This window comes from Poecile atricapillus, chromosome Z, assembly GCF_030490865.1.
Source record: "Poecile atricapillus isolate bPoeAtr1 chromosome Z, bPoeAtr1.hap1, whole genome shotgun sequence".
Lineage (NCBI taxonomy): Eukaryota > Metazoa > Chordata > Aves > Passeriformes > Paridae > Poecile > Poecile atricapillus.
The window spans coordinates 6,022,535-6,049,425 of record NC_081289.1 but is presented as its reverse complement, the minus strand read 5'-3'; the positions used below and the strand labels follow the sequence as shown (position 1 = coordinate 6,049,425).

The 26,891-nt window shown below is 41.8% G+C and overlaps 1 protein-coding gene across 1 annotated transcript; it reads right to left on the bottom strand.

The window, feature by feature from the left end:
- Positions 1–548: 548 nt before the first annotated feature.
- Positions 549–25,027, bottom strand: LOC131572668 (proline and serine-rich protein 2-like). Its single transcript, XM_058825926.1, has 4 exons — positions 24,890–25,027; positions 15,352–15,566; positions 5,210–5,462; positions 549–4,315 (listed from the first exon to the last, which is right to left on the bottom strand). The coding sequence occupies exons 2-4, from the start codon at positions 15,529–15,531 to the stop codon at positions 3,324–3,326; spliced, it is 1,425 nt and encodes a 474-aa protein (XP_058681909.1). The 5' UTR covers positions 15,532–15,566; positions 24,890–25,027; the 3' UTR covers positions 549–3,323.
- Positions 25,028–26,891: the final 1,864 nt, after the last annotated feature.

The following is a 26,891-nucleotide window of genomic DNA, read 5'->3' as shown; positions in this document are numbered from 1 at the left end:
AACACCTGAATACTTACAAAGAAATCCTTCTTCAAAAGACAGAAAAGCAGCAAACACAGATGTAGAAGGGATGGCTAGGAATGTTCTCTGACAGGGAGCTTTGACCTGTGCAACAAGGAAGACTTCCACATTCAGCAGGATCACACTCACATATGGTAACAGCCTTGGAAACAAAGATCTTATTCTTCTTTCACATATAAAATATTCCTCTTGGAAAGGTCATTTTAATAATGCAAAACATTGTGAGAGAGGGGATTTTGTCCAATTCAAGTAGTGTTCAGGATGAATTTCATTCCTACAAGGACCCTGATCACAGCTGCTAAGGCCCAGCAGTGAGAACACACACATCTCATCAGACACAGCCTTTTTTTTTTTTTTTTTGGCCTTCCTCCAGCACCTGCCATGACAGGGTTGGGCTCTGGCTCACACACATCCACAGCTGCAAAATGAAAGGTTATTAAATCAGTATTAACCATTAAGAAAAAGTCACCACCCTCCTCCAAGAAAGTCATGCTACTGGGTGGCAAAGAACACAATGGCACCTCCCATCAGCCATCATTTCATTGGGTTTATTCTAGTTTAATAGATGATTTATCAGATTTGTGCAAGACAGTTACCTCTAGCACAAAGGGGAAGAGAGTAAAATCACAGCAACATATACACACAAAACAAGATACACAAAATAGGGCTAAATTTATATACAGATTACTAGCAGCTAGACTTAATTTAATTTAGTACATGGCTTTACTCACTACAGTTTTAGGCACAGAGAAGAATTTATCTGCTATGATGAAGGGCCACAATGAATACCTCGTTCCAAGTCCTCCTTGGGCAGAAAATGCTTTACTTAATAAAGATCTTACTCTTATTTCCCACCAGTTGAGGACACAGCCCTGCACAAAGAACATGATCCAGCTAATTCAGCATACAGCAACTTTAGATATTAAATATCTGGGGTATTTTTAAGTAGGGTGACATTACAGAGTTATTGAACTGGACTGTATTTCAATGAAACAATGTCAGGGTTTTTTCCCCCCCATTTGCTTAGCAAGGACTCTCAGCTGTAAACAACTCCAACAAGAGCTGGCAAGAAATGATTAGATGTGGAGATTGCTTCATACGCACTTCACATTCATAACAAAGAATTTGCTTTACCAGGATTTAAAAGCACAAAGGCCATGAAACATTTAAATTTACTTAGCAGGTTATGTTAATAAATTATGATGCATCATCCACATGTCAGCCTCCATTCCAGCCTGCACTGCAGCACATGCTTGGGTGTATTTTCTGTGGTCCCTTGTCTTTCTGATTTAGGACTACAGACTCAGAGTCCAGCAGAACAAGCCTGTGTCTTACTTGCAGCACACAAGCAGCCTTTTTTGTTTCAGCAGCACCCCTCACGTTTGATTATGCATGCCCAAGTGCTCTGCCAGCCCAGGAATGGCCACATATTTTAATTACTGATTGCTTATGTATAGCAAGCCCATCACAATGAGGAACATGATCACTTACCCAGTGAAAACACTGAAAAGAATAACTACATAATAGAACCAGCCAGATACCGTAACAACATAATTAAAAATTTAAGCAGCAAGCAGATAATTAAAAAAACCCAAAACAACAAAAAACAAAAAAAACCTTATGAGGCAGGTTGAGAATGACACAAATGTTTCCTTCACAACAGCTTCATTTACAAGTACAGCTCAGCAAGTTTGAAATACTTTATCACAAGAACTACAAACTTGTTTATCACAGTTATGTCAGAGCTCCTCACCAAAGGGTGTGTCAGTTTCTGCTGTAGCCACCCCTCCAAGGTTTATTGCTCAGCTACTTCAGAGAAGGAGTAGGTTGGTAGAGGCTTTTGAAAGTGCAGAGAGTAAGTCAGTTTTTCCCTTTAGAAAAAAATCCAAAACACTAAGAAATCAAACATGAAGGAATAACAACAAAAAAATTGTGAGTTTGGAGTTTGGCATTTGATTTTAAAGTGGCTATTCTTGATGTTTTCAGGTAATACAAAAAGGAAAGGAGTTTCAATGTGGAAGAGCAGCTTTGCCATATAAAAAAAACCTTGAAAACATACTAACACACAAATACATTTTGGGACCATCTTTACCAGCTTATCTATTTGAATAAAGGCAAAATACCACCAACTTGGACCATTCAGGAATGATGTGCTCCTACATGCAGCTCTCCTGAAAGTCCACCTAGCCTGCAAGAATTTTGGCTGTAACTTCTGTTATGCATTGGCAGGGCAGAATCAATTAAGGCTGTGAATAGATGATCATTAGGGCTATTAAACTATAGGAAGACTAAATGACAGTTTTAGAAGTAACAATTTGTGTAGTACTGCTACTGTTCAAAAAGTAGCAGTTCCTTCCCAGGAACCCTAACATAAATGAGAAGACTTTTAACATACAGGTCCTGCTTTTGGTACAAAGTTAACTTGTTCCTATGGCTTCTCTGCCATAGGAGAGATCCTCCCTGGGACAGAGCAGTTGGGGTCACAGATTGTCAGGAGACTCTTTGGCTGTCAGTGCGAAATCTGGTGCTCGGTGCATATCCTTGAGGCTTTCCTGGTGCCTTTCCCTGGACACGTGGGTTGCTCAGGTGTGACCGAGAAGCAGGTGGCTGGGAAGGGAGGGGAGACTCCAGGTGCAGCAGCAGAGTGAGGCAGTCACCCATTCAAAGCTTTGGCTGCTCTGTCCATGAGAAGGTCAAAGCAGAAGCCACCCTGTGCACAGTTTTTGAGTCAAGAGCAGAGTGAGGGAGCAGTAGACTCCATCACTGGGAGGGAAAGAAATCAAGCCAGCTAACACAGACAACAAAAAGTCACAGAAGGATGTCACACTGTCAGAAACTTCACCTGTGACATTATCTTGAGCTTTCATGGACTGACAGATGTGGGTAGGACAGACGGATCTCTTCGTTTTGGCTTCAGAAAGAGCAAAAGCAAGATTTGCCATTCATTTTACTATGTACAACAATACTGCACTGTACACTTCATTAACGAGATGCTGCCTGCTACAGTCCAGCATTAATTAAATAAAATTCCTCTTAGTCACAAAGAGCAACAGATGAGTATCTCTGTAGGAAGGAGAGCCAAACCCCACTGCTGTATATGACCCTACATGGTGCCAGTCCTTCTGGGATAAACACAAGTGGCCATTCCACACTGTTCCACATTCCATACCTTCCTGGCTTGCCTGAAGCTGAGAACTTTCCCTTTTTTCTTCCAATCCACTTGATCCCAATCCTGTTGGGACTGTTCTAGAACAAAGCCATGCTATTGACTTCCCCCCACTGCCACAACATTCCCATCCAAGTTATGCAGTCTCTTTCAGCAGTCCCAGTTTCCGGAGCGCCTCTCTCCTGGCTTCTTCAGTTGAGCCACGGCCAGAAAACTTCACCGTTATCCCTTGGGATCGAAATCCTGAAGGTCTAGGCAGCGAACCCGATCTCCTCCTCATGTCCAGGCTTACACCAGGTTGTTTATAATCATTACAACTTTTTTCTGTGCTCTGCTGTGCACTGATGACTTTGTTAGTGGCAAGAGCCACCTCTGGTTTGATTGTTACAGTTTTGCCCATAGGAAGGAAAGGGCTGGGCTCACTTTTTAAAATCTCATGGATGTTTTGATATCCATTGGTAACAGCCTCTGACTGCCTGGGCTGCACATCAAGCTGCTGAGTGCTTGGGGCATGGTCCACTTGGTCCTGAGCTGGCTTTCCCTTAACTAGGCCAAGTTTTGTCAGGGCTTCATAGCGTGTTTGCTCAGAGGAGAGATCCCGTAAGGAAGAACTTCTGTTACGTGACAAGAAATCATTTTTGTGCAGCTTCTCCTCCAGTTCAGCTGCCAGAAGAGCTCCCCCATTGATGTTGGCCAGTACCTGAGCCCGCCGCTCCTGGACGTTAACCGCTGCTTTGGAAATTGTCTCGCTGAATTCCTTGCCACTGACATTTGTTATGTTGATGTTGCTTGGGAACCGGTGCAGTTTGGGGGCAGGGGCAGGAGGGTGCTTGGGTGCTGTGGAATAATCACCATTGGCTACCAGGGCTTTCTTCCTGTTGGAATTCCCTTCCTTGAGGGCACCAGGGAAGCGCGCTCGGTTCTCCACCTGCTGCTCAGAGATCTTCTGGGCCATGATGAGAGGAGTGGGGATGGAACGGAGCAACTTTGGATGCTGCACTGGAGGAGGGGGTGGAGGAGGAAGAGGAAGCGTCTCACACACAGCTGGTGGTGGTGCAGGGGGGTGTGGGGGAAGGTCAGCAGGTACAGCTGGTTGAGGGCTCTCGGCTCTCTGAGTGGCATCCAACACTAAAAGGCAAAGCAGCAGAGGTGGCATTAACTCTTCACACAGAGCAGAATGCAAGTTAAAATACCTCTTTTAGCAGCATTTCTTCCCTCTCCCTACCTTTCTAACTCAACCTCAGCCCACATAGCCAGAAGAAACTGAAGTCCCAGCAATGGCATCTCATAGGCAATGCTACAGCTCAAATCACCATGTATACAACATGTCACTATCACAGCTCTCTCTCTACCTTTCACTCATAGTCTGCGTGTTGCTTCACTGTGCTTCAATGGCTGCTCTTTCATAAGAGTTTTGCAGCTCTTATTTTTTTATTAAAACAGCCAGGAGAGGACACATTACATCCCACTGTGTGTACTAGATGATAGATTCATTGTCCAAACACAGAGTGAACACACTCCACAGGCTGACAAAAACAACATGCCATATGCTATCTTGTCACAAACTCACTGATAGGATCGTGTGCCTTTCAGTCCCACACAGAGTAACACTGAAAACAAACTGCTATCTTAAAACTCTTGGAGAAAATCTTAAAAAGTCTTGGAGAAGAGCAGAGCATGAACAGGTTGGTGAATAGTCTGCCTTGTTGCAGTGACTGTGCGTAACAGTGACAATTCAGTCTCCAGGCAGAGGACTGAGATAGCAAACCAAAAACTTTGTCAGATGCATGACCTCCACGAGAAAAATGGAAAAATTAGAAAAAAGTTACAGTAGGAGCAAGAATTTCAAAAACCCCAAGTCAAATTAAAACCACAGTCCTTAGAGCTCCTGATGAGTAACAAATTTTTTTTTGAGGTAGCAATAAAGGTACAGAAGAATTTCTTCAGCTGTTTCTACAGAGAATTGGAATAGGTCAGGGCTGGATCAAAGGGAAAACCCACCCTTGCAAGAAACACAACTACCTGGTTCTGTATCTCTGCTAGAAGGGCCTTCATGGTCACTGCTCTCAGGTGTTGACTGCACTAAGTCAATGATATCTTCAGTCTCTGAATGACTGGACACATTTTCTTCTGTTGACCTCGGGGACTGACAGTGGATGCCACTGTCACGTAGGGCCATCTCCTCCAAGTCATCTTCTAAGGCATCTATGGTTTCCTCAAAGAACATGAGAACATCCTGTTCTTCATGAGTTAAGTATTTCAAACTTTCATCATCCTATGGGGAAAAAACGAAAAAATCAGAAAGATTGATGCCTTCCCAAAGAGACATTTAGACATTACAATGCTAGAGGACAAAAAAAAATTTAAAAACCCAAAGAGCAGCAAGTGATATTACAGCCTTTAGTCTTCATTTGAGTTATACAGAACAAATTATTAAAAGATCAGAAAAGCCATAAGAGCTACTAGAAAAATTAAAAAAGGCAGCAAAAAACCCCACTACACTCAACTGTGCCTTTGCAAGGGTTAGGATGGCTTCTTCTGATTCCCAACTGGGACAAACTGTGTTCTGGGTCAGATTGAGGGACAAGGCTTGGAGAACAACATGGGAGGAAAAGGGTGCACTCAGGACAGTTGCAGAAATGGGTTGACTCCCTTTTTGCTCAAGTCCAAAGGGTGACTTGGCTTCTAGAGGCAAAGCTGGAGTTGAGAAGCGTCTCTGCCACTACAAACTATATATTATCCAGAGGTGCATAAGAGATTACAAAGAGGCAATCGTAAGGAGTTAGAGGGTTTCTAAAGATTTTATCTTTGAGTTACAGAAAGGAAAACCCAAGAATAAATATGAAGACCTGTTCCCTAGTGTTATAGTGCCTTAGGCTATTTTCTTCAGCAGGAAATAATCCTGTAGACCACAGAAGTGATAAATAATCACTTGGATTATCCAGTCTTCATTTTCTCTGAGTCACTACTCTTAATTAACTTGATTAACACATTATCACTATGTGAAGCTAGGTAGCAATGCCCTAACTCTTTTCCCTCCACCTTGGGAAACACTCACTTTTACCGAAGCTTGGAGATGACAAAGAATGATTACGAAAAGCACTGCATTAAGACAATGGATACAGGAAAGACATTTCCCAGGAGACCTGTGTAAATTCTGGAATGCAAGTATATATTGTTGAAAACCAAGTGAGGTTTTCCTTTTTCTGGATTTAATTTGTCCCCTGCCAAGCATATACTGGAAACCTCACTGTCAGTAACTCAACAAGAAGCACCAAGGACACCTCATTGAGTGTGCAGACAGGGTAAAAAGGCTACTTCTCAGTGCAGGGCTGGGAGAATTTAGGTAAATACACAAAGGTATGAAGTACAAATATCCAAGAGGTAGCACATTCTTGCTAGGGCAGCACAACTTGCTTCAAACTCACTATGCCTGTTCAGAACATCTTACACTAGATTAGACTAAAAAAACCTGTGTGCAGCTCTACGTGTTAACTCCTTGCACAAACAAAGCTTTTATCCCCATTCTCAGCATTAAAAGTAAGAACAACGCAGCTCTGTAGCAAAGTAATGCCTATAGATTAAGAAATAGAATTTGCTGCATTGTATCCAGTGGCAGTTGATCTCCAAGCACTCAGAATGTTACAGATGAGAAAATAAATGCTTGAGGCTCTTAGCTGCCTTTGCCTGTGTGGCCAATAGAACATTTGGTGGGTAGGAAAGATGTACAGAGGTGTGGTTATTTCTAACTTAGTCTTACTATCCACAGTGTACTGTCAGAATAAGTAACTTATTCCATCTTACAGCAAAACTGCTACAAAAGCTAAAATTTGAATGCCATTTGCCACTGCTGGTTTAAAAGATGAACTTCAAAGGCTGACATAGTCCACAGCTCACACCCACCACATGTTGGTTTTCAAAGGCCAAGGAAAGTTTTACAGCTGCACTTGAAAAGCAAGAGACAGACAAGCCTTCCTTTTTTGTTTTTTTGGTTGGGTGCTTTTTTTTTTTTTTTTGGGTTTTTTTTTTTTGTTTGGTTTGATTTTTTTTTTTGGTTTTTTTTTTGTGCATGTTTTTTTTTCCTCAATGGATGTTGCAATCTCCTTCCTTCCCCACCCAAATACTCATAGGGCTGCTATGTCTAGTAGGCGAGAGAATGACAGGAAAGGAGCCCTTGTTAGGTAGCCCTGAGCTGGAGCTGAACAGGACTCCAAGAACCTTTTGTTGAGGGTGAGCTCATTGCAAGAGTCGACTACACAGGGAAAGGAAAAGAAGAGGGGGTTGTGTTTAAGAAGTTCATAGTGGCAACACATCCAGAGCATGGTATAGGAATTACTGTGTGCACCTAAAAAAACTGCTCCCACATGAGCTTAACTTGGTTTGATCAAGAGCTGACCAAAGAATAAAGCAAGGAAGCAAAGACTTCCAAAAGCACTTCCTTCCATCCTTTTCTGTGCTGCAAGACTGAACATTTTTCCATGCCAGGTAAGATTTGCAGGAGAGCTTTGCCTGATTTAACCATCCCTCATGGATCTTGCTGAAATGAGCAGCGTCCCTTTAGGTAAAGGATCTAAATTGAGTAACCATCCCTTTGCAAACAGATTTGTAATAAATAGCATACCAAGATGTGAAAGGCCAACTGCATCTCTGTTAGCACTTCAATCTGTTTCGTTGTGCAGTTTCCCTTCAAGAGGATCAATGTCACATTTCATCAGAAAAAACCAAAAAACAAAACCAAAACCAACAGCTCTGGAGAATAGGCAATGTTAGATCAGGGCACTGTACTGAGATGCAAGGCATCCAGTCTGGATAGAAACTCCCTCAGGCAAGGCATGTTTGAGTTTGCCAGCCAAGGAAACAATCCCATTTCAGACACACAATCACGGTGGAAAAAAAAACAACTCAGGCTGGTCAAACCAAAGGAGCTCAGAGATGTAAAGCAAGCAGTGACTTGCTTTATTCCCACCCGTAATACTTATAGTAAAACCTTCAGAAAGATCTTTGTAACTTAAAGGTGCCAGTTTTAACTAAGGCTACCAAGTCTATTTGCAATTAGTTCATTTTCCGTATATTCCAAGTATTGGAACAGTTCATATTCTTTCCAGGCTGGTTTTCCAGGCCTCCTTTTTTCTTGATGAATCTATTTTTTTTTAAGAGTCAAAGAAAAGTATTTTCAGCTACTTGAGTTATTTGCCTCATAGTTTCCATCTACTCCCTACTCTTGATACACAAACACCTCCCTGAACAATCTCACATACACCTAACACTACAAACTTTAAAACTACTGTCAAAAGACAGCCTGAATTTGAAACTTGAATATTGTGCCTCAGCTTAAAATTACATTAAATTAGGAAGATTAGACAGAAGAAATTTGGGATGCAAACAGCTGAAATAGCTGAGTATGCTCAGCTGGCATTAATATTTTAGATCTTTGTGCAGCCAAACATTTCCTGCTTACACCGAACAGGAAAGAGTCTGCTATAACAGTGTTTGGTATAAAACAGGAAAAAAAAAGAAATAAAAGAAAATAAGAATATAATCTATTTCATAGAAAAGATTAGTTGATTCCTTTACTACTTGTTCAAAACAATAGCTTAATATCCAGAGGCCCACAGTTTTTCATACACATCTGAAGAAATTCTGAACATCACATCCAGATCTAAAATCCCAAGACCAGCACAGCTTTGACAGAAACAGAACACCACAGGAAATCCCGAGACACCTGCAGTGCTTAAAGAAACCTTCTAAAACCTGCTAAGGAACCAAGCTTCAATTAGAAAAATACTCGGATAATGTCAGATTCAATTGATTTATCAATCATTTGACAGCACTGAAGAATTAATAGGCACAATTCCATGGGAAAGAAGTGACTGGATGCTTCTGAAAAGAACCATGAAGGGCTCAAACTATTCTAATATGTAGTACAGAGGCCAGCGTAGCACCACTTGGGCCACAGTCTGTTAATAACAAGGCATTTCTACTTGTCAGAAGGGGTGAAAAGGAAAGCCCTGCGTGCAGGAACTGTATCAGAACACTTATAAAAGCTTTAGCACAGAAGTCAAGTACCTCTGACTAGATTTACAGGAAAGGGAAATGGAATGGACTGTACTGCTGTGTTACTGAAGCTGGAAGCAAGTGAATTACAGCTAAGAACATGAACTACTACACAGGATCGGACCAAAAAGCCCATTTAGCTCAGTAGCCTTCAGCAGCTATGAACACACAGGTCTAGGGAGAGAGGTTGGGGAGGTGTTGCTGTATATTGGATGGATATGTTTTTTTTCCTCCCCTAAATCCCTTCCAGTTTCCAGCAATACATGGCTTAAAGACTTCTCAGATGCATCGGCATCTGTGTATTTAATAGCCCTTAATGAGCTTTTCTAGCATGAATTCATCTTATTGTTTGAGCCATGGAAATGACTGGCATTCACAGAATTCTGTGGCAGGGAGTTCCAGAGTGTAATTGTGTGCTGTGTCAGAAAGTGCTTCCTCTACAACCCACTATCTGATGGTTTTGATAATACCATTTCATTTGGTGAAGAAGACTATAATATTGAGTGTTGTTTTCTTCAGTTTATGAGCATAATTGTACCCGTGTGCTTCATAAGAGTAGCAAAGCATATAATCAATAGGTCCTAAGTGAGGAAACAAATTATCTACAAGTACTTAAAAGAAACTAGATGAGCTAAAGTCATAAACTGACTAAATTACTCCTAACCTACTTTTAAAGAAAGCAAGCTGAATATCTACTTAAACTCTGAAGACATCCCTTTGATAAACAAAATTAGGCTGATCAGCCTACAGAAATGAAAGGGAAAAAGAAACTGTGTTAGAACAACATTGAGAAAAATTGGGAGACATTTCAGGCAAAAGCCACTAAATAATTTTTATAAAAAATAAAATAATTTCACACCAAGCTCATTTCTCATGAGAGGGTTATTGACTTGACCAATAGGTGCAAGCACAAGATGTCATATATCTTGATTTGAAACATTTATGACACAGCCCCCAAAAATGAACTCACAGATGAACAAAAAAATGATGCTGAGATGAAGTTACTGCAAGGTACCTGCGCAATCTGTGATTCTGTCAGTTTAAGTGCCATAAAGAGGGAAAAAAATCTGCTGTTCAGAGATGCAGATCTCATTCTGGGATATATTAACCAGGGTGATGACATGACAGCACATCCTCATTCGGAACACAGAGTTCAGATTCAGTTGCTGAACTTTGGAAAGGATGCAGCCAAGCTGGACAGGGTCCAGAACAAAGCATGGAGTGCTGTGAGCTTAGCTGCACAGGAAGGCTCAAAATGGAGCATGTTACATTAAAAACAGGGGAGAATGAATGGGTGGTGGGCAGATACAGGCCTGTGTCCCTGTGTGTATTTTAATATATAAAAAGTTGACCACTCATATAATCACAACCAATCTTCTCTACATTCACTGAAGGCGAGACAAGCAGAAGTTAGCTTTCACATTACAGAAACTTTAATGCAAGAAGTAGAATATATGAAGAAAACACTCTGGAAGTTCAGGAATGCCTATCATTCATGGTTTAAAAAGCAGGTTTGTCCACCTGCTGGAATAATCTCTATCTACCAGATCCTGCTTTGAAGCACAATGATACAATTTGTGCACAGAACCCAAGCTGCCTTCAGGATCTATATTCTCACTGGCACATTTTACAGAAGGATCATTCCTCGCTAGAAGTCAGGCACCCATTTTTCCAAGACACACTGCTTCCAGGTCATACTAACATCAGTTTGAAGTGGATGAAGCATAGCATAACTCCCTCCACAGCCTGTAAGGAATGGCTTCCACCTGCCCCATGGCAGCTGTATCCATAAAAGCAGTCAAAAATTCTTCTCATTTTTTGTGTATTGTTATTTGGCAAAGTCAAATTGGACATGGTGAACAGTCATGTTGTACAGTAAAGCCTGAGGAGTATCAGTGTCAAGGGGGAGAAACACATTAATTTTATGAAAGAAGTCTTTCTCAGGACTTTCCCTTGAATGTACCTGAGGTGCAGCTCAGCATTTAAAAGACTCATTCAGATTGTGAGGGGAAAAAGGTAGCAGTGGGCTAACAGACATAATTTGTCCTTTTCCAGAACCCCTATATCCACACTAGATTCCCAGTGAATTCTCTTCAGGAAGGCTGAGGTAAAGAGATCTCAACATGGTGTGCTTAAGAATGCCAGGTCTGTTGCATCTGGATTATCTGTACTGATCCAAAAAATGATAAGGATCATAATAATGAATTTTTAGGCTATGAGAGACATCATAGCTACAAAACAACCAGGCTACCCGTGAGTTAAATGGCTGAGTGTGTGAAACAAAACACTGAGTCAGGTCAGACTACTCACAGCATAGCTGCTCTTCATGTCTATGCAACCAATGTTCAGAATGTCACCTATACCATAGAAGGGATCCAGAAGTGACAAACCATCTTCAGTGACTGTTAGTCTTGTTAGAGCCAGAGAGGAAGCTTGTTTGAAGAAATAACAAATCAGGACAAGCAAAATCTTTTTTACAGTCATGGCCTCTCCCAATTTAAGCCATTTGATAAGTGATCAAATGAAATAGTCATTTGAACAAATTCTAGAGGTCACCACTGCCCCAAAAAGAATGGTAGTGAACTGTAGCATTAACCAAGGATCTGTCTGATCCAAAGTCAAAAAATAAAATAAAAACCACAATGTGATCCACTAAGAATAACAAGAACTCACTATCCCTCAAAGCTATCACACAGTAAGATATGTTCAGAGACAGAAGGTAAAGTACTGAAGTTGTAGCAACAGATCCAAGGCACTGACACAGCTCATTATTAGTGCAGTTCCAATTAGCACAACTCATTTCAGGAACAATCAGTGCCTCTGCCATGGTTTTCACAGGTGGCACAATTGTCCTAGCACATTATTCACAATTAACTAAAGCAGTTACTCATGGCTGAGAATAGATACCTAGTCCAATTATCAGAGAGAAGCACTGGAAGAAGGATCGGCTTTAAGAAGCTGGTCTGTGCCTATTCAGTCAGTGGAACAAGACAAATTGCTTCCAGAAAATTTTATCTTTGAATTAAGTGTCCTTAAATTGCTGCAACTGTTTTTCATGGAAAGTTAATTCTTTTACCATATGTCAGGCAGTGTCATTCCAGACTGGGTTTTGGAAACTAGAATTGCCAAGAACAGTGTTTTTGTTTGCCCTCACCCTTGGAGGAGAAGTACAAATGATTCCATGCATCAAGAAAATACACTTTTCTCAAGCAGATGTATGGATTCTCTCTTTGTTAAAAAGAACCCAAAATATATAAATTCATGTCCTCATATGTAACAGCATTTATGGTTACTAACGTTCATGTGAGATGAAGATATCAAGGCATACATTCCTCCCATCTCAACTCAGCCTGCTGTGACAGATTTGGCAGAATAAATCCAGACCTGAACATCTATAATTTCTATAGAAATACTCTTAAAATCAAGGCAGCATCTTGCTTTCCATGTAAAAAAAGTAAATTTGGTTTAGAGGCCTGCAGTTGTCAAAGATTAACTGAAAGCATCCCTATATAGGTAAGAGAAGCTGAGAAGTCTGGCAAAATTAAACTGAAGTGACAACAGCTGACTGGGAAAGATCCCACATACAGAATTTTAAGACCTTTTTAGCATATGGCAATTGAGGTCCATCTCCTAGTCATTCCTAAACTGACAATCAGTTCCCAGCAAACAATGCCAGCACAGACACACAGGATGCAGGACCAGCCAGGAGTCAGCCAAACCAGCTGTGAGCAGTCAGTAAAGGCTAAAGCCAGTCCAAGTGTTTGTCCCTATTATCACATCCCTGGGTTTGTTTGAATTCCACAGATGCAATACAAAGGTTATATTTAGTGACTTATGCAGTTTGACACTGAGAAGCTTAAGAGCCTGGTTTTTAACAATCAATAGGAAGAAACCTGCAGCAGCACAGGCCTGTCATAAGAAGCACTGTCACGCTTCTTTCCTTTGCAATGCCATTACAAAAACCCAAAAAAATCAAAGCCAACCCTGACCTTTCCTGCCATGCCTTTAGGAGAACAGACCCAAGAAAGTGATAAATGAAGAGGCAGTTAGGTCTTTAGTTGCTTCTGTTTCAGGGTCCAGTGAAGGTCCAGCGTGCCTGAAAATACATACTCTCCTTTCTCAGAGCTGGCATAATAGAAATTCTTTGTCTACACAACATTATCTATCCCTTTCTTCTCATTAGGCCATCAAAGCTTCTGCATCTTCTGAACTTTTATAACAAAACTACTGAAGCAAGAAGATAATGTCTCTAGGAGTATGTTCCAGCAACTTGGCAGAATAGGCAGAATTTCCTTCATGTTCAGTTTAACACAGACCCCTTCTTAAATTCAGAAACTGAAATTATGCCTGTATTGAGGAGAGTTTATATCGTCCAACCTGTTACTCCACACATGCAAGTTTTTCAGCTTTACTGGACATGCCGCCTACTACACTGCTGGAAGAAAAATCATGGAAGGGGATCTATGGCATCACAATTCAATTTGTTGATATACAATTCATTGTCTTCATGCATAAACTCAAACAAGACAAACAAAATGCTCTGTGAACTGCTAATTCACAGGTCTGATGGGAATTGCCTAAGCCTGCAGCCAACTTTTATTCCATCTATAAATTACAGCATTACAGAATAGGAAGGGATTCCAATTCTAGCTGATGCATCATCATATGGGTTATCACATGGCACGATCTAGATGGACTAAGGGAATTTACGTCATTTTCTGACACAGCAGACTCGGGATGAGACTGTACAAACAGACTGACTTATACATAGCTTTGTTATTCAATACTGATTTTTTCAAATGTCTAGTCGCATGCCTGCTACTGCAGCTAAGAATAAAACCCAAGGAAACATGATTGACTATTGCTGTGTTAATCTGGAAACTAGTGGTAGAGTAATAAGCCAAATTAACTTGCAATTCTGTGTAAAATTAAGTTGCAATTCTCTAGCAAAGTACTATTTTCATTGCAATTCTCTAAAATTCAATCAGCTTTCATAAAATAAACAACATACACTAACTTCCTGAGTCCAAATGGTGTACTTAACCTCCCCTACCCTGACCCTTCACAACTTTTTTCTAGAACAGATCAGAAACAGTTAAGGAACTAAATTTCATCATACTTGTTTTGTGTTTTAACTAGCAGCACAAGCTGAAGGATACAGTGTCATATTAACAGTAAGTATTTTCAGTAGAAACAACAAAAAAAGGAACAGCTTTAGAATTGCCTCCAGGTGCCAGAAAGCTCACATAGTAGCACAAAACCATGAGTGTGTCTGAAGTATACAGATAAATACAGGTTTTGCCACTTACTCTTTCACAGAAAACTATCACACTGAAGAGAAACTATCAGGGAGGGCAGAGGGAAAGAGACAAAGCCTAATTCCGCATTCAAGACAAGACAGAGATTTAGATTTCCACTTAGGGCAAGCATGTTTACCAGGGTGCTCTCTCCTCAATTAAAAATGGATGATTTTCAAATGGTTGGGATGATAAAAAAACATATGGAAGGAACCATACCTGCTTTCTAGGCTTAGCCTGTCACAGTACAAAGTGTACTGTTGAGTTCACTGCCTGATTCACCCTGCTAATTGGGAAAAATGCAGAAGTGCATCCTACCCCCTCAGTTACTCACTCACGATTTAAATGGCCACACACACTCATACTAATGCGAGCACAGCTTTGTTTATGGTGACATATTTGTTACTCATCTAATTAAGGTGGAATAAGCTGAGACCTTTATTCAGTAGCGTCAACAAAGAGATTAAGCAAAAACCAGCGTGTAGAGCAACCCCTATCCTTAGGTTTCTTTATGAGCTATTTAAGAAAGCTATGGCAGAGCAGCCCTTACTGCCATTCCTGGTTCTCTGGGAGGAAGGGCTGGAGAGAAGCACTCTCCAAGCTTTCAATCAGACCAGAATAAAAAGCTGTTATACCAAAAATGAGAAGTTATTTCTGGCCTTCGAGTTTAATAACCGAGACAACAACAGCAACCACTTTGAAATTAGATTAGAATTGGCAAAAATCAATCTTAATAAAACAAAAATTGTGTGATGTGAACAGAGCTATTAATGTAATCCGTATCATTAAGTGCAAGGCTCATTAAACACTTACCAAGGCAAGATTCCTGCACCTAGCTTGGCTGCCATGATTCCCCACACTGCCAGCCCTTTCCATGCTCCCATGCATGTGCTCTGGAGAGATTTCAGATGCCATTTCAGGAGAATCCACCAGGAGATTCCTAGGCATCACACCTTCTTGACTTACTGATCCTGACGCAGCACAGAATGCCATCAGTTGTTATGTGGGGCTGCTCGCTTTATTCATGTCTGGAAACAGAGAACAATGTGGTATGGGGTTAAATATGCTTGTTAAAACACTTGAAAAGGAATGGAAAATAAATGGAAAGAAAAGACCCCACACAAGTTAATAAAGAACATATCTTTATGCCTTGAAACACATGTACTGCTTTATGGGCATCTTTTAAAAAATTGGTTTTGTTCAAAAAGATGACTGAAAATCCAACATAGATAGGTTCTGTACCCCCATCTCTCATACTTCCAGACCAGATGTCTATGGACAGTTAAAAGCAAGGACCCTGAATGTATCCTTACAAATATCTTACAAATTCAGTTTGTGTTTTCCATTATGGTACATCATTAACAGTGATGGCTGAGATACCAACTGATCCAGGTCAAGTACCTTTATCTTTATTTGGTTTTAAACAAGAATTCTATTTATGGGATCACATGAAGGAAACAGAACTCTGTTCATTTCCTAACACTGCTGCAGTTAACTTGTGCTACTGAAGCGGCTCTATGCCACCTGCTTCTGGTGAAAGATCGACGAGCAGAACTTGGTGCCATTTTTGCACCAGCACATTACAAATTGAATTTTAAAGCTTCAAGAGCTTTTATTTCACTCAGCCATGAAGAAACAGTACTTGCACATTTGGAAGATATTTACTGAAACAGACATATGCACCAGCACTCACTGGAGCAAAAGCCCCTGGTTTTTTAAGCTTTCCCAATACCCAGTTCTGTAAAACCTCTGAATTGTCATCAACTCCCAAAACACTCTGGCAGAACTTTCTCTTTTATTCTCAAGGACACAAACACAAAAGTCACCTCAGTGCACTAACAGCATGAACGGGGGGGGAGGCAAAACACAGAACCTAGCTCATTTCTCACTCTGATACATTAAACCATCCTCTGCAACGAGAAATTGCCTTGCTTGCTAACAGTCCATTTTCTCACCCATCCTGCCTGTGACCTGTGAAGAGCAGTGACACATTCCTCAAAACAGCTGGTTCTGAGGTGCCAGGTTATATGCAACCAGCTGGGAAATGGACACCATTCCCCTGACACTGCACAAATTAAATGAGATGTTCCTGCTTCCCAAGTGCTTCTCCCTTTATTATGGCTCAAGAGGCGACATGAGAAGCAAAGTCAAGCCTGCATTTCCAATTCAATTGGATTACTTCTTCTTGCTTCCCACAGCTGTGGGCTGAGGGCTGAGAAACCAGAGCCTTCTGGTAAGCTGATTAGTATTTCATAGCAGTAAGATAACATCTGCCAATACTGAGCAACAATTCCATCCTGCTGATCTCTCCTCCCAGGAGAGGGCTATGACATTACCAGAGGTGCGTCGCCTGTGCCGCAGCACCAACGTGTCCTGTGGGAAAGCTCCCACACAATGAAGCCAGGCTGCAGTCCAGCAAGTCTTGGAAGCACATCCACAACCCAGAGCACTGGGCTGCCACAACAAAAACACCTCGTAGCCCTTCTTATGCACATTAGGTCAAACAATCAAATTTAGCCTTATTTTTACACAAAAAGAACATTGGTTTTTTTTTTTCTGTTAAGAACTTTAGCTATCAATGATATAACACATCCTTAGGATAATGGGATTTAAGTGATGCCCAGAGAGGTAGAAACATGCTCATGGTCTTGGTTTTCAAACTCTCAGGACAGGCAGACACAGGAGCACTGAGGCAGCTGCTGTACCTCTGGCTGCAGAAAGCAAAACAGGAAAACAGCAGCCCAAGCATGGAACATATCCTGCAACAGCAGCTCCATCTACAACAAACCCTGTGGTGCTGAAAAGCCACACACAAATACAGCCACACAAGAAAATACATGTAATTTTTGGAAGCCAAACATTATCAGTGAAAATCTTGACTCTGAAATTCTACACATGAACAAACATACACAAATACATATATAATTAGGCAAGACTGTCAAGAGAATCTTGACACCTCTGAAATTCACAGAAAACTCTCACTGACTTCAGATTCCATCCTGACGGTCAAGGTGATGGTCAGATGGAAAAGAGAGACCAGCCAGAGGTGAGTACTCCTACTGACATTCAACACAAGGCAAATATTATTTCTCTTCAGCCCTTTTAAGTTGCAGCATCAAATTTTTATCCAGGTGTCCCCAATGTAAACTGAATAGGCCATGTTTGTTCAGTCCCCCAGTGATACTATAGACAACTATGAGATTTCTAGAATTACACTCAAAACTGTGAACATTTTATGGACTATATTATGAGAGGCCACTGCTGCAGATAACAATAGATATCATAAATAAAACCCACATTCAGAAACTAACCAGGAGAAGATATTAATCGATGCACACAAGAAGGAAATCAAGAGGCCCAAATTTTGAGGGAGAAATAGTTAAGAGTATTGTTCTACTTTCTCCAACAGCAATACGTCAGTTTAACCAGGACTAAGTTCATGGTAGGCTATCTGCATTCAGGACAGCAGGAACATCCAGATTCAGCAGCAATAAACATTAAAACCATGAATTCTAAATAAGAACAAATAACTCTGCTCCCAGCAAGGTCCCATTACTCATTCTGGAGCTCCAGTTCAGATGTTTCACAAAGCTGCCGAACAATGACTAAAGGCAGTGAATGTGACTGGTTCAGAGAGCCACCCATACAAGAGCCAGTATCAAACATTACAGCACCAGTCCTGCTTTTGTGTTGGAAGCTTTGGCTTCTTTGGGAGTTTTACTCATTTCAGAAAAGCTTGGGAGCTGTGCAATGGCCTGTAAGCCTGCAGAAAAAGTGTGGGGGAAGACTTTTGTCCCCTTCTACCTTTTACATCATCTTTAACACATCAAAGGTACATGTCAATGAAATCATAACCCACTCATATACCTTGTTTCTTCTCCCCTTTGCTGTGTTTTTTATGCTTTGAGAAACTCCTACACCTTGGTACAGTGTCTAGAGCAGCTAGAGCTGACACGAGGCTGCCCAGCATTGCTGCAATACATACAGCATGTTTTACAGACAAATTCTTCTCCTAACCATGGTTAACACTGAAGTCCCTTCATTCTTTATGTCATCGCTATTAAATGAAAGACTTTATACGTTTAAGATAGAAATAGTCAAGAATCTAATGAATTTCCAGACCCCACTGTTTCAGAAGGATTGCCAAGCTAACAAACAGGGTTCAAAAATAAGGTAACCTTGCTCAGAGAGAGCAGAAACAGCAGGATGACAGGCAGCTGTTCCTCCTGACCTTCAGAGAGGCATTAAATATGAAAGTTGCTTGCAATGGGATTTGTTGTTCAGTCATTGCAACTGGGTATTTTTTAGCTTGGTTTAAGAGATGTGTGCCTGTACCATTAGGGATAAATAATAAAAAAAATATCAGACCATGACACAGGAGTGCAGAAGTGTAACAGGAACAATACTATTTGGAGAGAGGACCCCAGATATTAAACCAGAAATGCATCTTAGGGAAGATGTGATTCTATCATCTGAAGTGATCGCTTCTTGGTTTTACTAGAGATAGCCTTCATGAGATATTTAAAACAATACAAGTCACATATCATCCATGTTTTTCACAGAGTAGAAGGAGGAAATTGAAAGATTCTGAAGTTAGCACTGAATTTCACCTCCAAAGATTTAATTTTGCTTTGACAGAGGCAAATAATTCAGAGAGAATATATTAAGTTGCCATCAAAGATAAGGTGAGGTCTGCCCTTTCCAAAAGGATATTTTTATAGTTTTGCTGACTAAGGTTACCTCTTCACTGAAGCTCAATGTTAGCATTTACAAGGGACTGTTTCTATAGTTGCAGGAGATTGAAAGAATTTTTTATTAACACTCCTGTTTGAAGACTAGCTTAATAGGCAAAAAGATCAATCCCACAAAAGTGCAAGACATTTAAATGCTAAAAATCAACTGCTACATAAGCCGGGAGCCAAAAGTCAGCAGACAGCACCAGGCCATTAACTGCACAATATACTTAAGGTGAGTTGACAATTTTTAGAAAATTGTCATGCATTTTTAAAAGGGCACAAGATCAGTCTGTCCCTTTCACTATACATACAATTTCCAGAACACTCTTTGATGAAACATTTCTCAAGATAGATTTCTAAGCCTCGTTGTACTCTGAGCATCACACAGACTTTGCCTTTGTTCTTAACCAGCTCCTTCTCAGTGATTCAATAGAAACAGAAGAAGTGGCCAGTGAACTCCAAGGTTGGTTTAATCTGTCAGCTGTGCACAGACATAGCAATGCACACACTCAGCTCTGCACACAGTCACCTTGCACTCCATGGTGGTGGTTGAGTTTGGAGAGTTAAACATCTGGAAAAAACATCTGGAAACATTCTGTGGTCATTAGAAGTGTTACCATGGGATGGGTTTTATAGAAATGATGGTTCAGGGGCAGACTGGAGACCTTTATCAGCCTCTGACAGTTGGCAGCAGAGCAACAAAACAAGACAGGGGAGAGTAGGAATTCATTCAGATTCCTGCGTGCTGTGGTCAGGAGACCACAGGGCTTCCCAAAACAAGCCAGGTATTTGTGTCTAATAACCTCATGAATTTTTCCTTGTATTAAGTGCTCCTGCAACATACCTTCAAACCAGCTGTACAAGACCAGAGCTGAACAAAACCAGCTGGCCCACAACATGTATTTACTTAGCCACTGCTGTTCCAAACTCCTCAAAACTAACTGATGGTTAGTTACGGTGGACACATTTCCTCCTGAACAGGGCTATCAGCAACTGAATTCTTCTTACCTCCTTCAATGTGTGAAATATTGAGTAAATCCTTGAGCTTTAGAGGCAACCCTACTCTTGTGATACACAGTAAGGTTAAAGCTTTCTGCTAGAAGAATAGACTAAGTAACAGTACTGCCTACAGAGGCCAAACCTCACAGGCAAGTTGACTAATTCCAGGAGTACACAGGGTGAACTGATGAAGTTTTGCTGAACACATAGAAACCCTACAGAATCAGACAGTAAATTTATGAGCTGCTCTTACAGAAAGAAACAAAACAAAACTGAAGTAACAATAGACAATAGTTAAACCAAAACTGACCAACATGGTTACATTCTGACACTTCTCCACATCTTAAGTGTAGAAGCTTGCGATAACACTGAGTATGATTCACAGTCTCTACCTGCTCATGAAAAATCCTGTGTGCTCAAAACAGTCATGACTATTTAACATCCAGTAACCTGGAAACATTCCTGCCCTTGTTCAGAGAGGGACTGTCACCACAGTATGGCCAGACTAATAGAAATGCTGACACTTAATAGAAAAATAACAAAAAAAATTACACAGAATCCTGACTGCTAAATGAGAGCCAGGCCAACAGCATTTTATAGACACTTCCTTGGACATCAATACTGATCTGCAGAACAGGTGACAAGTTGGACTGAACAGTGTTTAGCCAAGCATGAACTCAGGGGGCTCTCATGGCAGCCCATGACAGATATGCAGCGACATCAAAGTAATTACAGAGTGACAAGTGTAAGTCTCCCAGAATTCAATGTATGTAACCCAAATATTTTGTTTTAAACTTTCTGGTTTCTGTGGCACACTTGTGACAATTCAAACTTTCCTCTACAGGCTGCAGAGCTACAAAATCCGTTAGTTTTAGAGCTAAAAACAACGATTCTCTCAGTTCTCTAAATCTGTAAGTCAGAGCCTCAAGAAACACACTGAATGTCATTCATACAACTTGCACTAGAATTTGTGAGAGCTGCCAGCAGTGAAATAACTAATCCTGTGTACATACATTTTTGAAAGAACTAGATGGTGTACATACATTTTTGAAAAAACTAGGTGGGCAAGGCACCAATTCAGTAAAACTTAAATCTGTCTGACTTCACTAAGACATTCCATCACATGCTTAAGTGTTTCAGTGAATTTGATCTCAAATTAAATGTAGCAACCACTTAAAAAGAAAGGAAACAATCACAAACCAACACTTTCATTACCTAAGTAATAATTCAATTGCTACATTGAATTCTCCAAATCATGCTTTGCTCAGAAACAATGCCTAAGGTCACACCTTTGGCCACGTTAAACCGAGCCTGATGATACCAGAAAATGGGGATTCTATACTGTGCTTCATTCTTAAGTGGTCTTTCTACATTTTCAAAACATCCTTTTGATTGTTTTGAGACCCTATGCTTTAGAGACTTTGTTACATACAACCAATTCAGCACAAGAGCACAGCTCATCACTGCCTCATACTCCTCTCTGCAGTGTTTCGGAAATGCTCCTTCTTTTGAGGCAGTGGAATACCAGTGCAGGATTTGATGATGCTAAGCGCATTGGTCCACCCTCAAGACAGAATTTATTGGGGTAAAATAAGGCACCTGTGATGCATGCCCCCAAACATCTTTGCCTTCTTCCTTGCAAATAAACTCTGTTCCAAATTCACTACAGCCATTGGCTGGATTTTGTTGCCCAAAGTGAAGGCCAGTGGCAAAGGCTCCTATACAACACTGTGGATTAAACCACCAAAGATCCCTGAAGTGCTCACACTTCCCACTCATTTAAAGCAACAGAATCCCTTCCTGTCCCAACTAAAAATAAAACTACAGCCAGTGACAAGTAGTTACTTTTCTGTAGATTAAGGTCTTACCTAAGGATAACAGTAAGGCTCTCACCAGTATCTCCAGTTGAGATTTGATGACCAGTAGCTGCTCAGTGGGAGAGCTATGTGTGATACCCTGAGCTGCCTCATCCAGTCCTATATGGGGCTTTAAACACATCCAGGCAATGGCTGAGCTCTCCTCTGACTTTAAATGTCCTTATGCAAATTTCAACAAGGAAAGCGTCCCATTCTTTTCAAGTTATTCTTTTTAAATCTCCCCTGTTAACATCAGGGTGGTGCTATCTGTGACAGCCAACACTTTAGAACCATGAAGTGTACATAAACAATTTCAGGCACAGACGCCTCTGTAATTAGTCAACTTCTGTCTTGTTACAGGTGCAGCATTGCTGGGGTTTAGGGTTTCATTATGTAACTGCTGCTACAGTCATAGCAATGGTGAGCCAAATCCTGTTTTACACAGTATTTAGGATAGCAAGACAATTTTCAGCCCCAGTACAGCTGTGTCACAGTCTCACAAATGGATTTTAGGCTGCTCTCCTATATTTCTTTTTGTGACTGCTGTACTAGTGTGGGGAAGAAAGCAGAGGACGTCTGAGCACAAAGCATGGGTGTTTACTTTAAAAATTAACTAATTTTAGACATTTCATTCCTATGTAAGTGCATAAAGGTCTGCCTGCCCAAGGTAAACAAAACTGAAAACAGCACTGTCAAAACAGAGCAGGAGAGTCTTAGCCCTAGACATTACTTGGTACAGGGATAATCCATACACACCCAATTGAAAAGAATATATTTAAGCAGTTAGTTATACTGGAAATTAAAATTACTTGCTTTTATTTTTTAATTAAAAAAAAAAAGGCAGGGGGAGGATTTGGTAACAGTAACAGCCTGTCTGGCTGGCTTTGAAAGCCACATTCATACGCTCATTTATTTTCATGCTCCAGTATTTCAGAAGGTCAGTCAGCCTGAGACTTGTCAACTGCTCAGGAGTTAAGTTGTTCCAGTTACTATATCCAACCAGCAATCCGTCTGCCAACATTCTTGGTTAATATTTCTCTCAGAGGCATGCAGAGAAAAAGCAGCTATAACTAACAGGATGAGAAGAGTTTTACTACTGACAAAACAGAGATGCAATATAAAAATCTCCCTGTTCCTTTCTAATGCCAGGCATTACTTGAACTTCTAGTCATAAAATTTCATTCTACTCATTTATTCTCTATAGTAAAATCCCCAAACAAATCCTTGATAAGAAAGGGACTACTGAGAAAATCCATTTCTGAGAAGTAAGTAGTATCTTCATTCTTAAGAACTCAAGCAAGCAACATTTTTTTTCCCTTTTATTGTTTAAACATCAGCTTCCCCCTTACACAACAGCAATTCCTCCAAAGGAAGGAAAAAAGCCACAATCATAATTCTTTACAGTATACCTGAACAAGGAAGGCCATCCACAATGCTGCATTAGTCATGAATCTGTGACAGTCTTAAAATAATATCTTTTTACTAACATAAGGCAGAAACTGCAAAAGCTTTTAAAGCTAAGACTAATGCTTTAGGGTTTGGAAAGAAGTCTTTCCTTCTATGTCTTTCATAAAAGGGAGTGGAAAGGAAATAACTGTGCCACTTCTGATACTTGTTATATCTTATCCTTGAAAAATATTTAGAAAGATATGGAAGAGGCTGTCTTATCTCTTTCCTATTTCATCTGCATGCCTGTTACCACAGGAATCGTCTCTTGCTACACCCATGCACAGGACCAAGCACAAGAGAGCTCCACTTCCAGCAACCTTCTCTTGCTGCCACACTAAAACAAAAACTATTCAGGAAACATGCCCTTGAGATCCTGGATTACTGAAAATCCCAAGAGTGTTTTTAAGGCAGTGCTTTCTCTTTACCCGCACTAAACCTCGCCTGAACCACCTAAGATTAAGATCTTAAGAAGCACCAGCCATCTCATGCTTACCACCTCCAACTGGAAAAGGTACCTGACAGAAGGAAGGGGAAAAAAGTATCCTGAAGTAGAATCTGTTACTGTTTACACCAACAGCTTTTCCAATGGCAACCCTAAATAGCAGACAGTCGGGAAGCAAAGAGGAGACACAAGGCAGCTGTTCCTCATCACCCCTAGTCAGGCAGGAACAGCACACATCAAAGTTTTACAGGTATGAAACCTTTACTTAAATATATTTTCTTAAAGTTGCCGATTAGCAGAAGCAAATTTTAGGCTATGCTAGGGAAGAACAAGAAATTCACAGGGTAAAAAAAAAAAAATAAAAAAAAAAAAATAAAAAAAAAATCTTAGCAACTCTATAGTGGGAAGCCAAGCCTCAAACACGGCAGGGCAACAGTTCGCTGATAGCTTTTCTCCTCCCCGTCTGTGCACCTAAACTAACCCAAGTCCAAAGCTGCTCTACAGGGCTGTGCCGGTCCCTGTCCCCAGTCCCGCCCGCCGCCCAGAGCCCGAGCAGCGCACGGAGCACCCGGCGTCCCAGCCGCTGCCGCTCTTGGAACAGGAGGGAAGAATAATTAAAAATCCATTAGTGAGTAATAAGAGCAACGCCGAACCATTCCCGTGGCGGGCTGGCAGGGGCGCGCAGCTCCGCGGCCTCTCCCCGCAGCGAGAGCGAGCCGGGGCAGGCGGAGCGGCGCGAGCTCTCCCCCTCACGCCAGCGGACCCGACAGCCGGCGGGGACGAGCCCGGGAGCCGGGGGGAGCGAAGACCCCCTCAGCCGGGGGCCCGCGCAGAGCCAGGGGAGCCCCCCGAGGAGGGGCGGCACTTACCGGCTTTGGGGTCCGCGCCTCTCCCAGCCGAAGGCGGAACGAGTCCGGGCGGAGGGCGGGCAGGTGGCCGGAGCAGCACCGCGGGATCCGCCGAGCTGCCGCCCCGAACTCATGCGCACTGCGCCGGCCGCCACCCACGGCGGGCGGATAAAGCGGCCGGGCGGTGGCTGAGCCCGGCCCGGCTCCGCCTCGCCCGGGCGGGACCGCCGCCTTTGTCCCGGCGCTCGGGGCAGGGCGTGAGGGAGTCTGCCCTTCTGAAAGGCAGTGGCGGTGCCGTGTGGGCTGAGGGGTTGTGCGGCACCCAGTGTATTGGAGCTACGAAGCTCGTCAAGGGTCTGGAGAATCTCACTTGTGAGGAAAGAGGGAGATGGGCCGGATCGGGAAGAGGTGACTGAGATGGGATCTCATCAATGTCTATCACTATCTAAAGGGAGTTGCCAGAGGGTGGATCAGGCTCTGCTCGGTAGTGCCTCCCAGTAGGCAAAGGGCAGAAACTGATGCCCAGGAGCTTCCATCTGAACATGAGGAAGAATTTCTGTCCTGTGCAGTGGCCGGGCACTGAAACGGGTTTCCCAGAGAGAATGTGGAGTCTCCCTCACCGGAGATACTCCAGAACTGTCTGGGCAAAATCCTATGCTTCACCACTGTGGTCCCTTCCGACCTGACCGGTTCTGTGACTCTGTGTCCCTCCAGTGTTTGGGGGACACGGTTCTGCACAGCCACACTGTGAGGGCAGAGAGCTGGGTGCCAGGCTGGGTGCAGTGGGAGAGGGGGGGACAGTGACACCTTTGGCTGCCTCAGAGAACCCTGAGGTAAAACCTGCTTTAATCATGCCCAGGAAAGTTGTGGCTGCCCCATCCCTGGAACTGTTCAAGGCTATGTTGGATGGGGCTCTAAGCAACCTGGTCTAGTTGAAGGTGTCCCTGCCTGTTGCAGGGGGTTGCGACTGGATGATTCTTAAGGCTTCCTTCCAACCCAAACCTTTCTTTGATTCTGTGAGGCATAAATTCTGTTGGATCTGGTGTCTGAGGGGCTTGTCCCTCCACTAAAATAAAAATGGTGAAGGTAATGGGAAATGGTGAAGGTAAAAGAGAAAATGACTTTCACAACTGCCTAAGTTTTCTTCCTCAGTGGGGAAAAGGTTTACATGCCTTGTTAATCTGTGCCACCCATATACTTAAGAGCTCAAAAACAAATATTGCTTATTTGTACTCTTATTTATTACTAATATATTGTCAGAGTCACAGGTATTTATCAGGTGATTGTGTCCTCTCCCTTCTTCATTGTGCAAGGCCATGGCAACCAGCAAATTAACAGTTTGACTTATATTACGCTGTAAAAATTTCAAGCTGCTCTCAGAAATCATTATTTTTCACCCATGCTGTGGTGGCTGAAATACTCCTAATGCAAGAAGTACCTCAAAGTATGGAAGATGGAAACATTTCAGAAAGGTGTGGCCCTACCCAAATAAATGGCATAACAGAACAGGGAAGGGGGAGCTGTACAATGTGGGTCAGTGAGGGTCAACAAGGTAAGACCATTTTCAGTCTGTAATTTTTTTTTTTTTTCAAGTAGTCTCCAAAGCTACAGGAGTAGTGTCCAGGAGAAAAGCAAATTATTAAGACTCCAGTTATACAACAATTATGTAATTTTTTTGTTATGTTAAAGTTGGTGCCTAATCTAAGCTGTTTGGTCATTCTACAGCCAAGAGAGAGAAAGGGACTTTCCACCAGCTTAAGAGGCTGGACAGTCACATTGTGATAAAACCTGTCTAGTGGTTGTAGTGGTGAAGCCTGACTAGAGTCCTGTGTGTCTCTCTTGAGTGGGGGCCCAGTTTAGAGCCTGCTGATGTTAGGCTAAATGAATCCCATCTTTCTCTTTTATTCTTGGCTCTGGCAACAACTTGGTACAGGATCATATGCCTGCCCTGTGTAACAACTCTTACACAACAGCACAGGAGAGGAAAACTCCTTATTTCATCAAGGAGCAAAGTGGGAGTGGT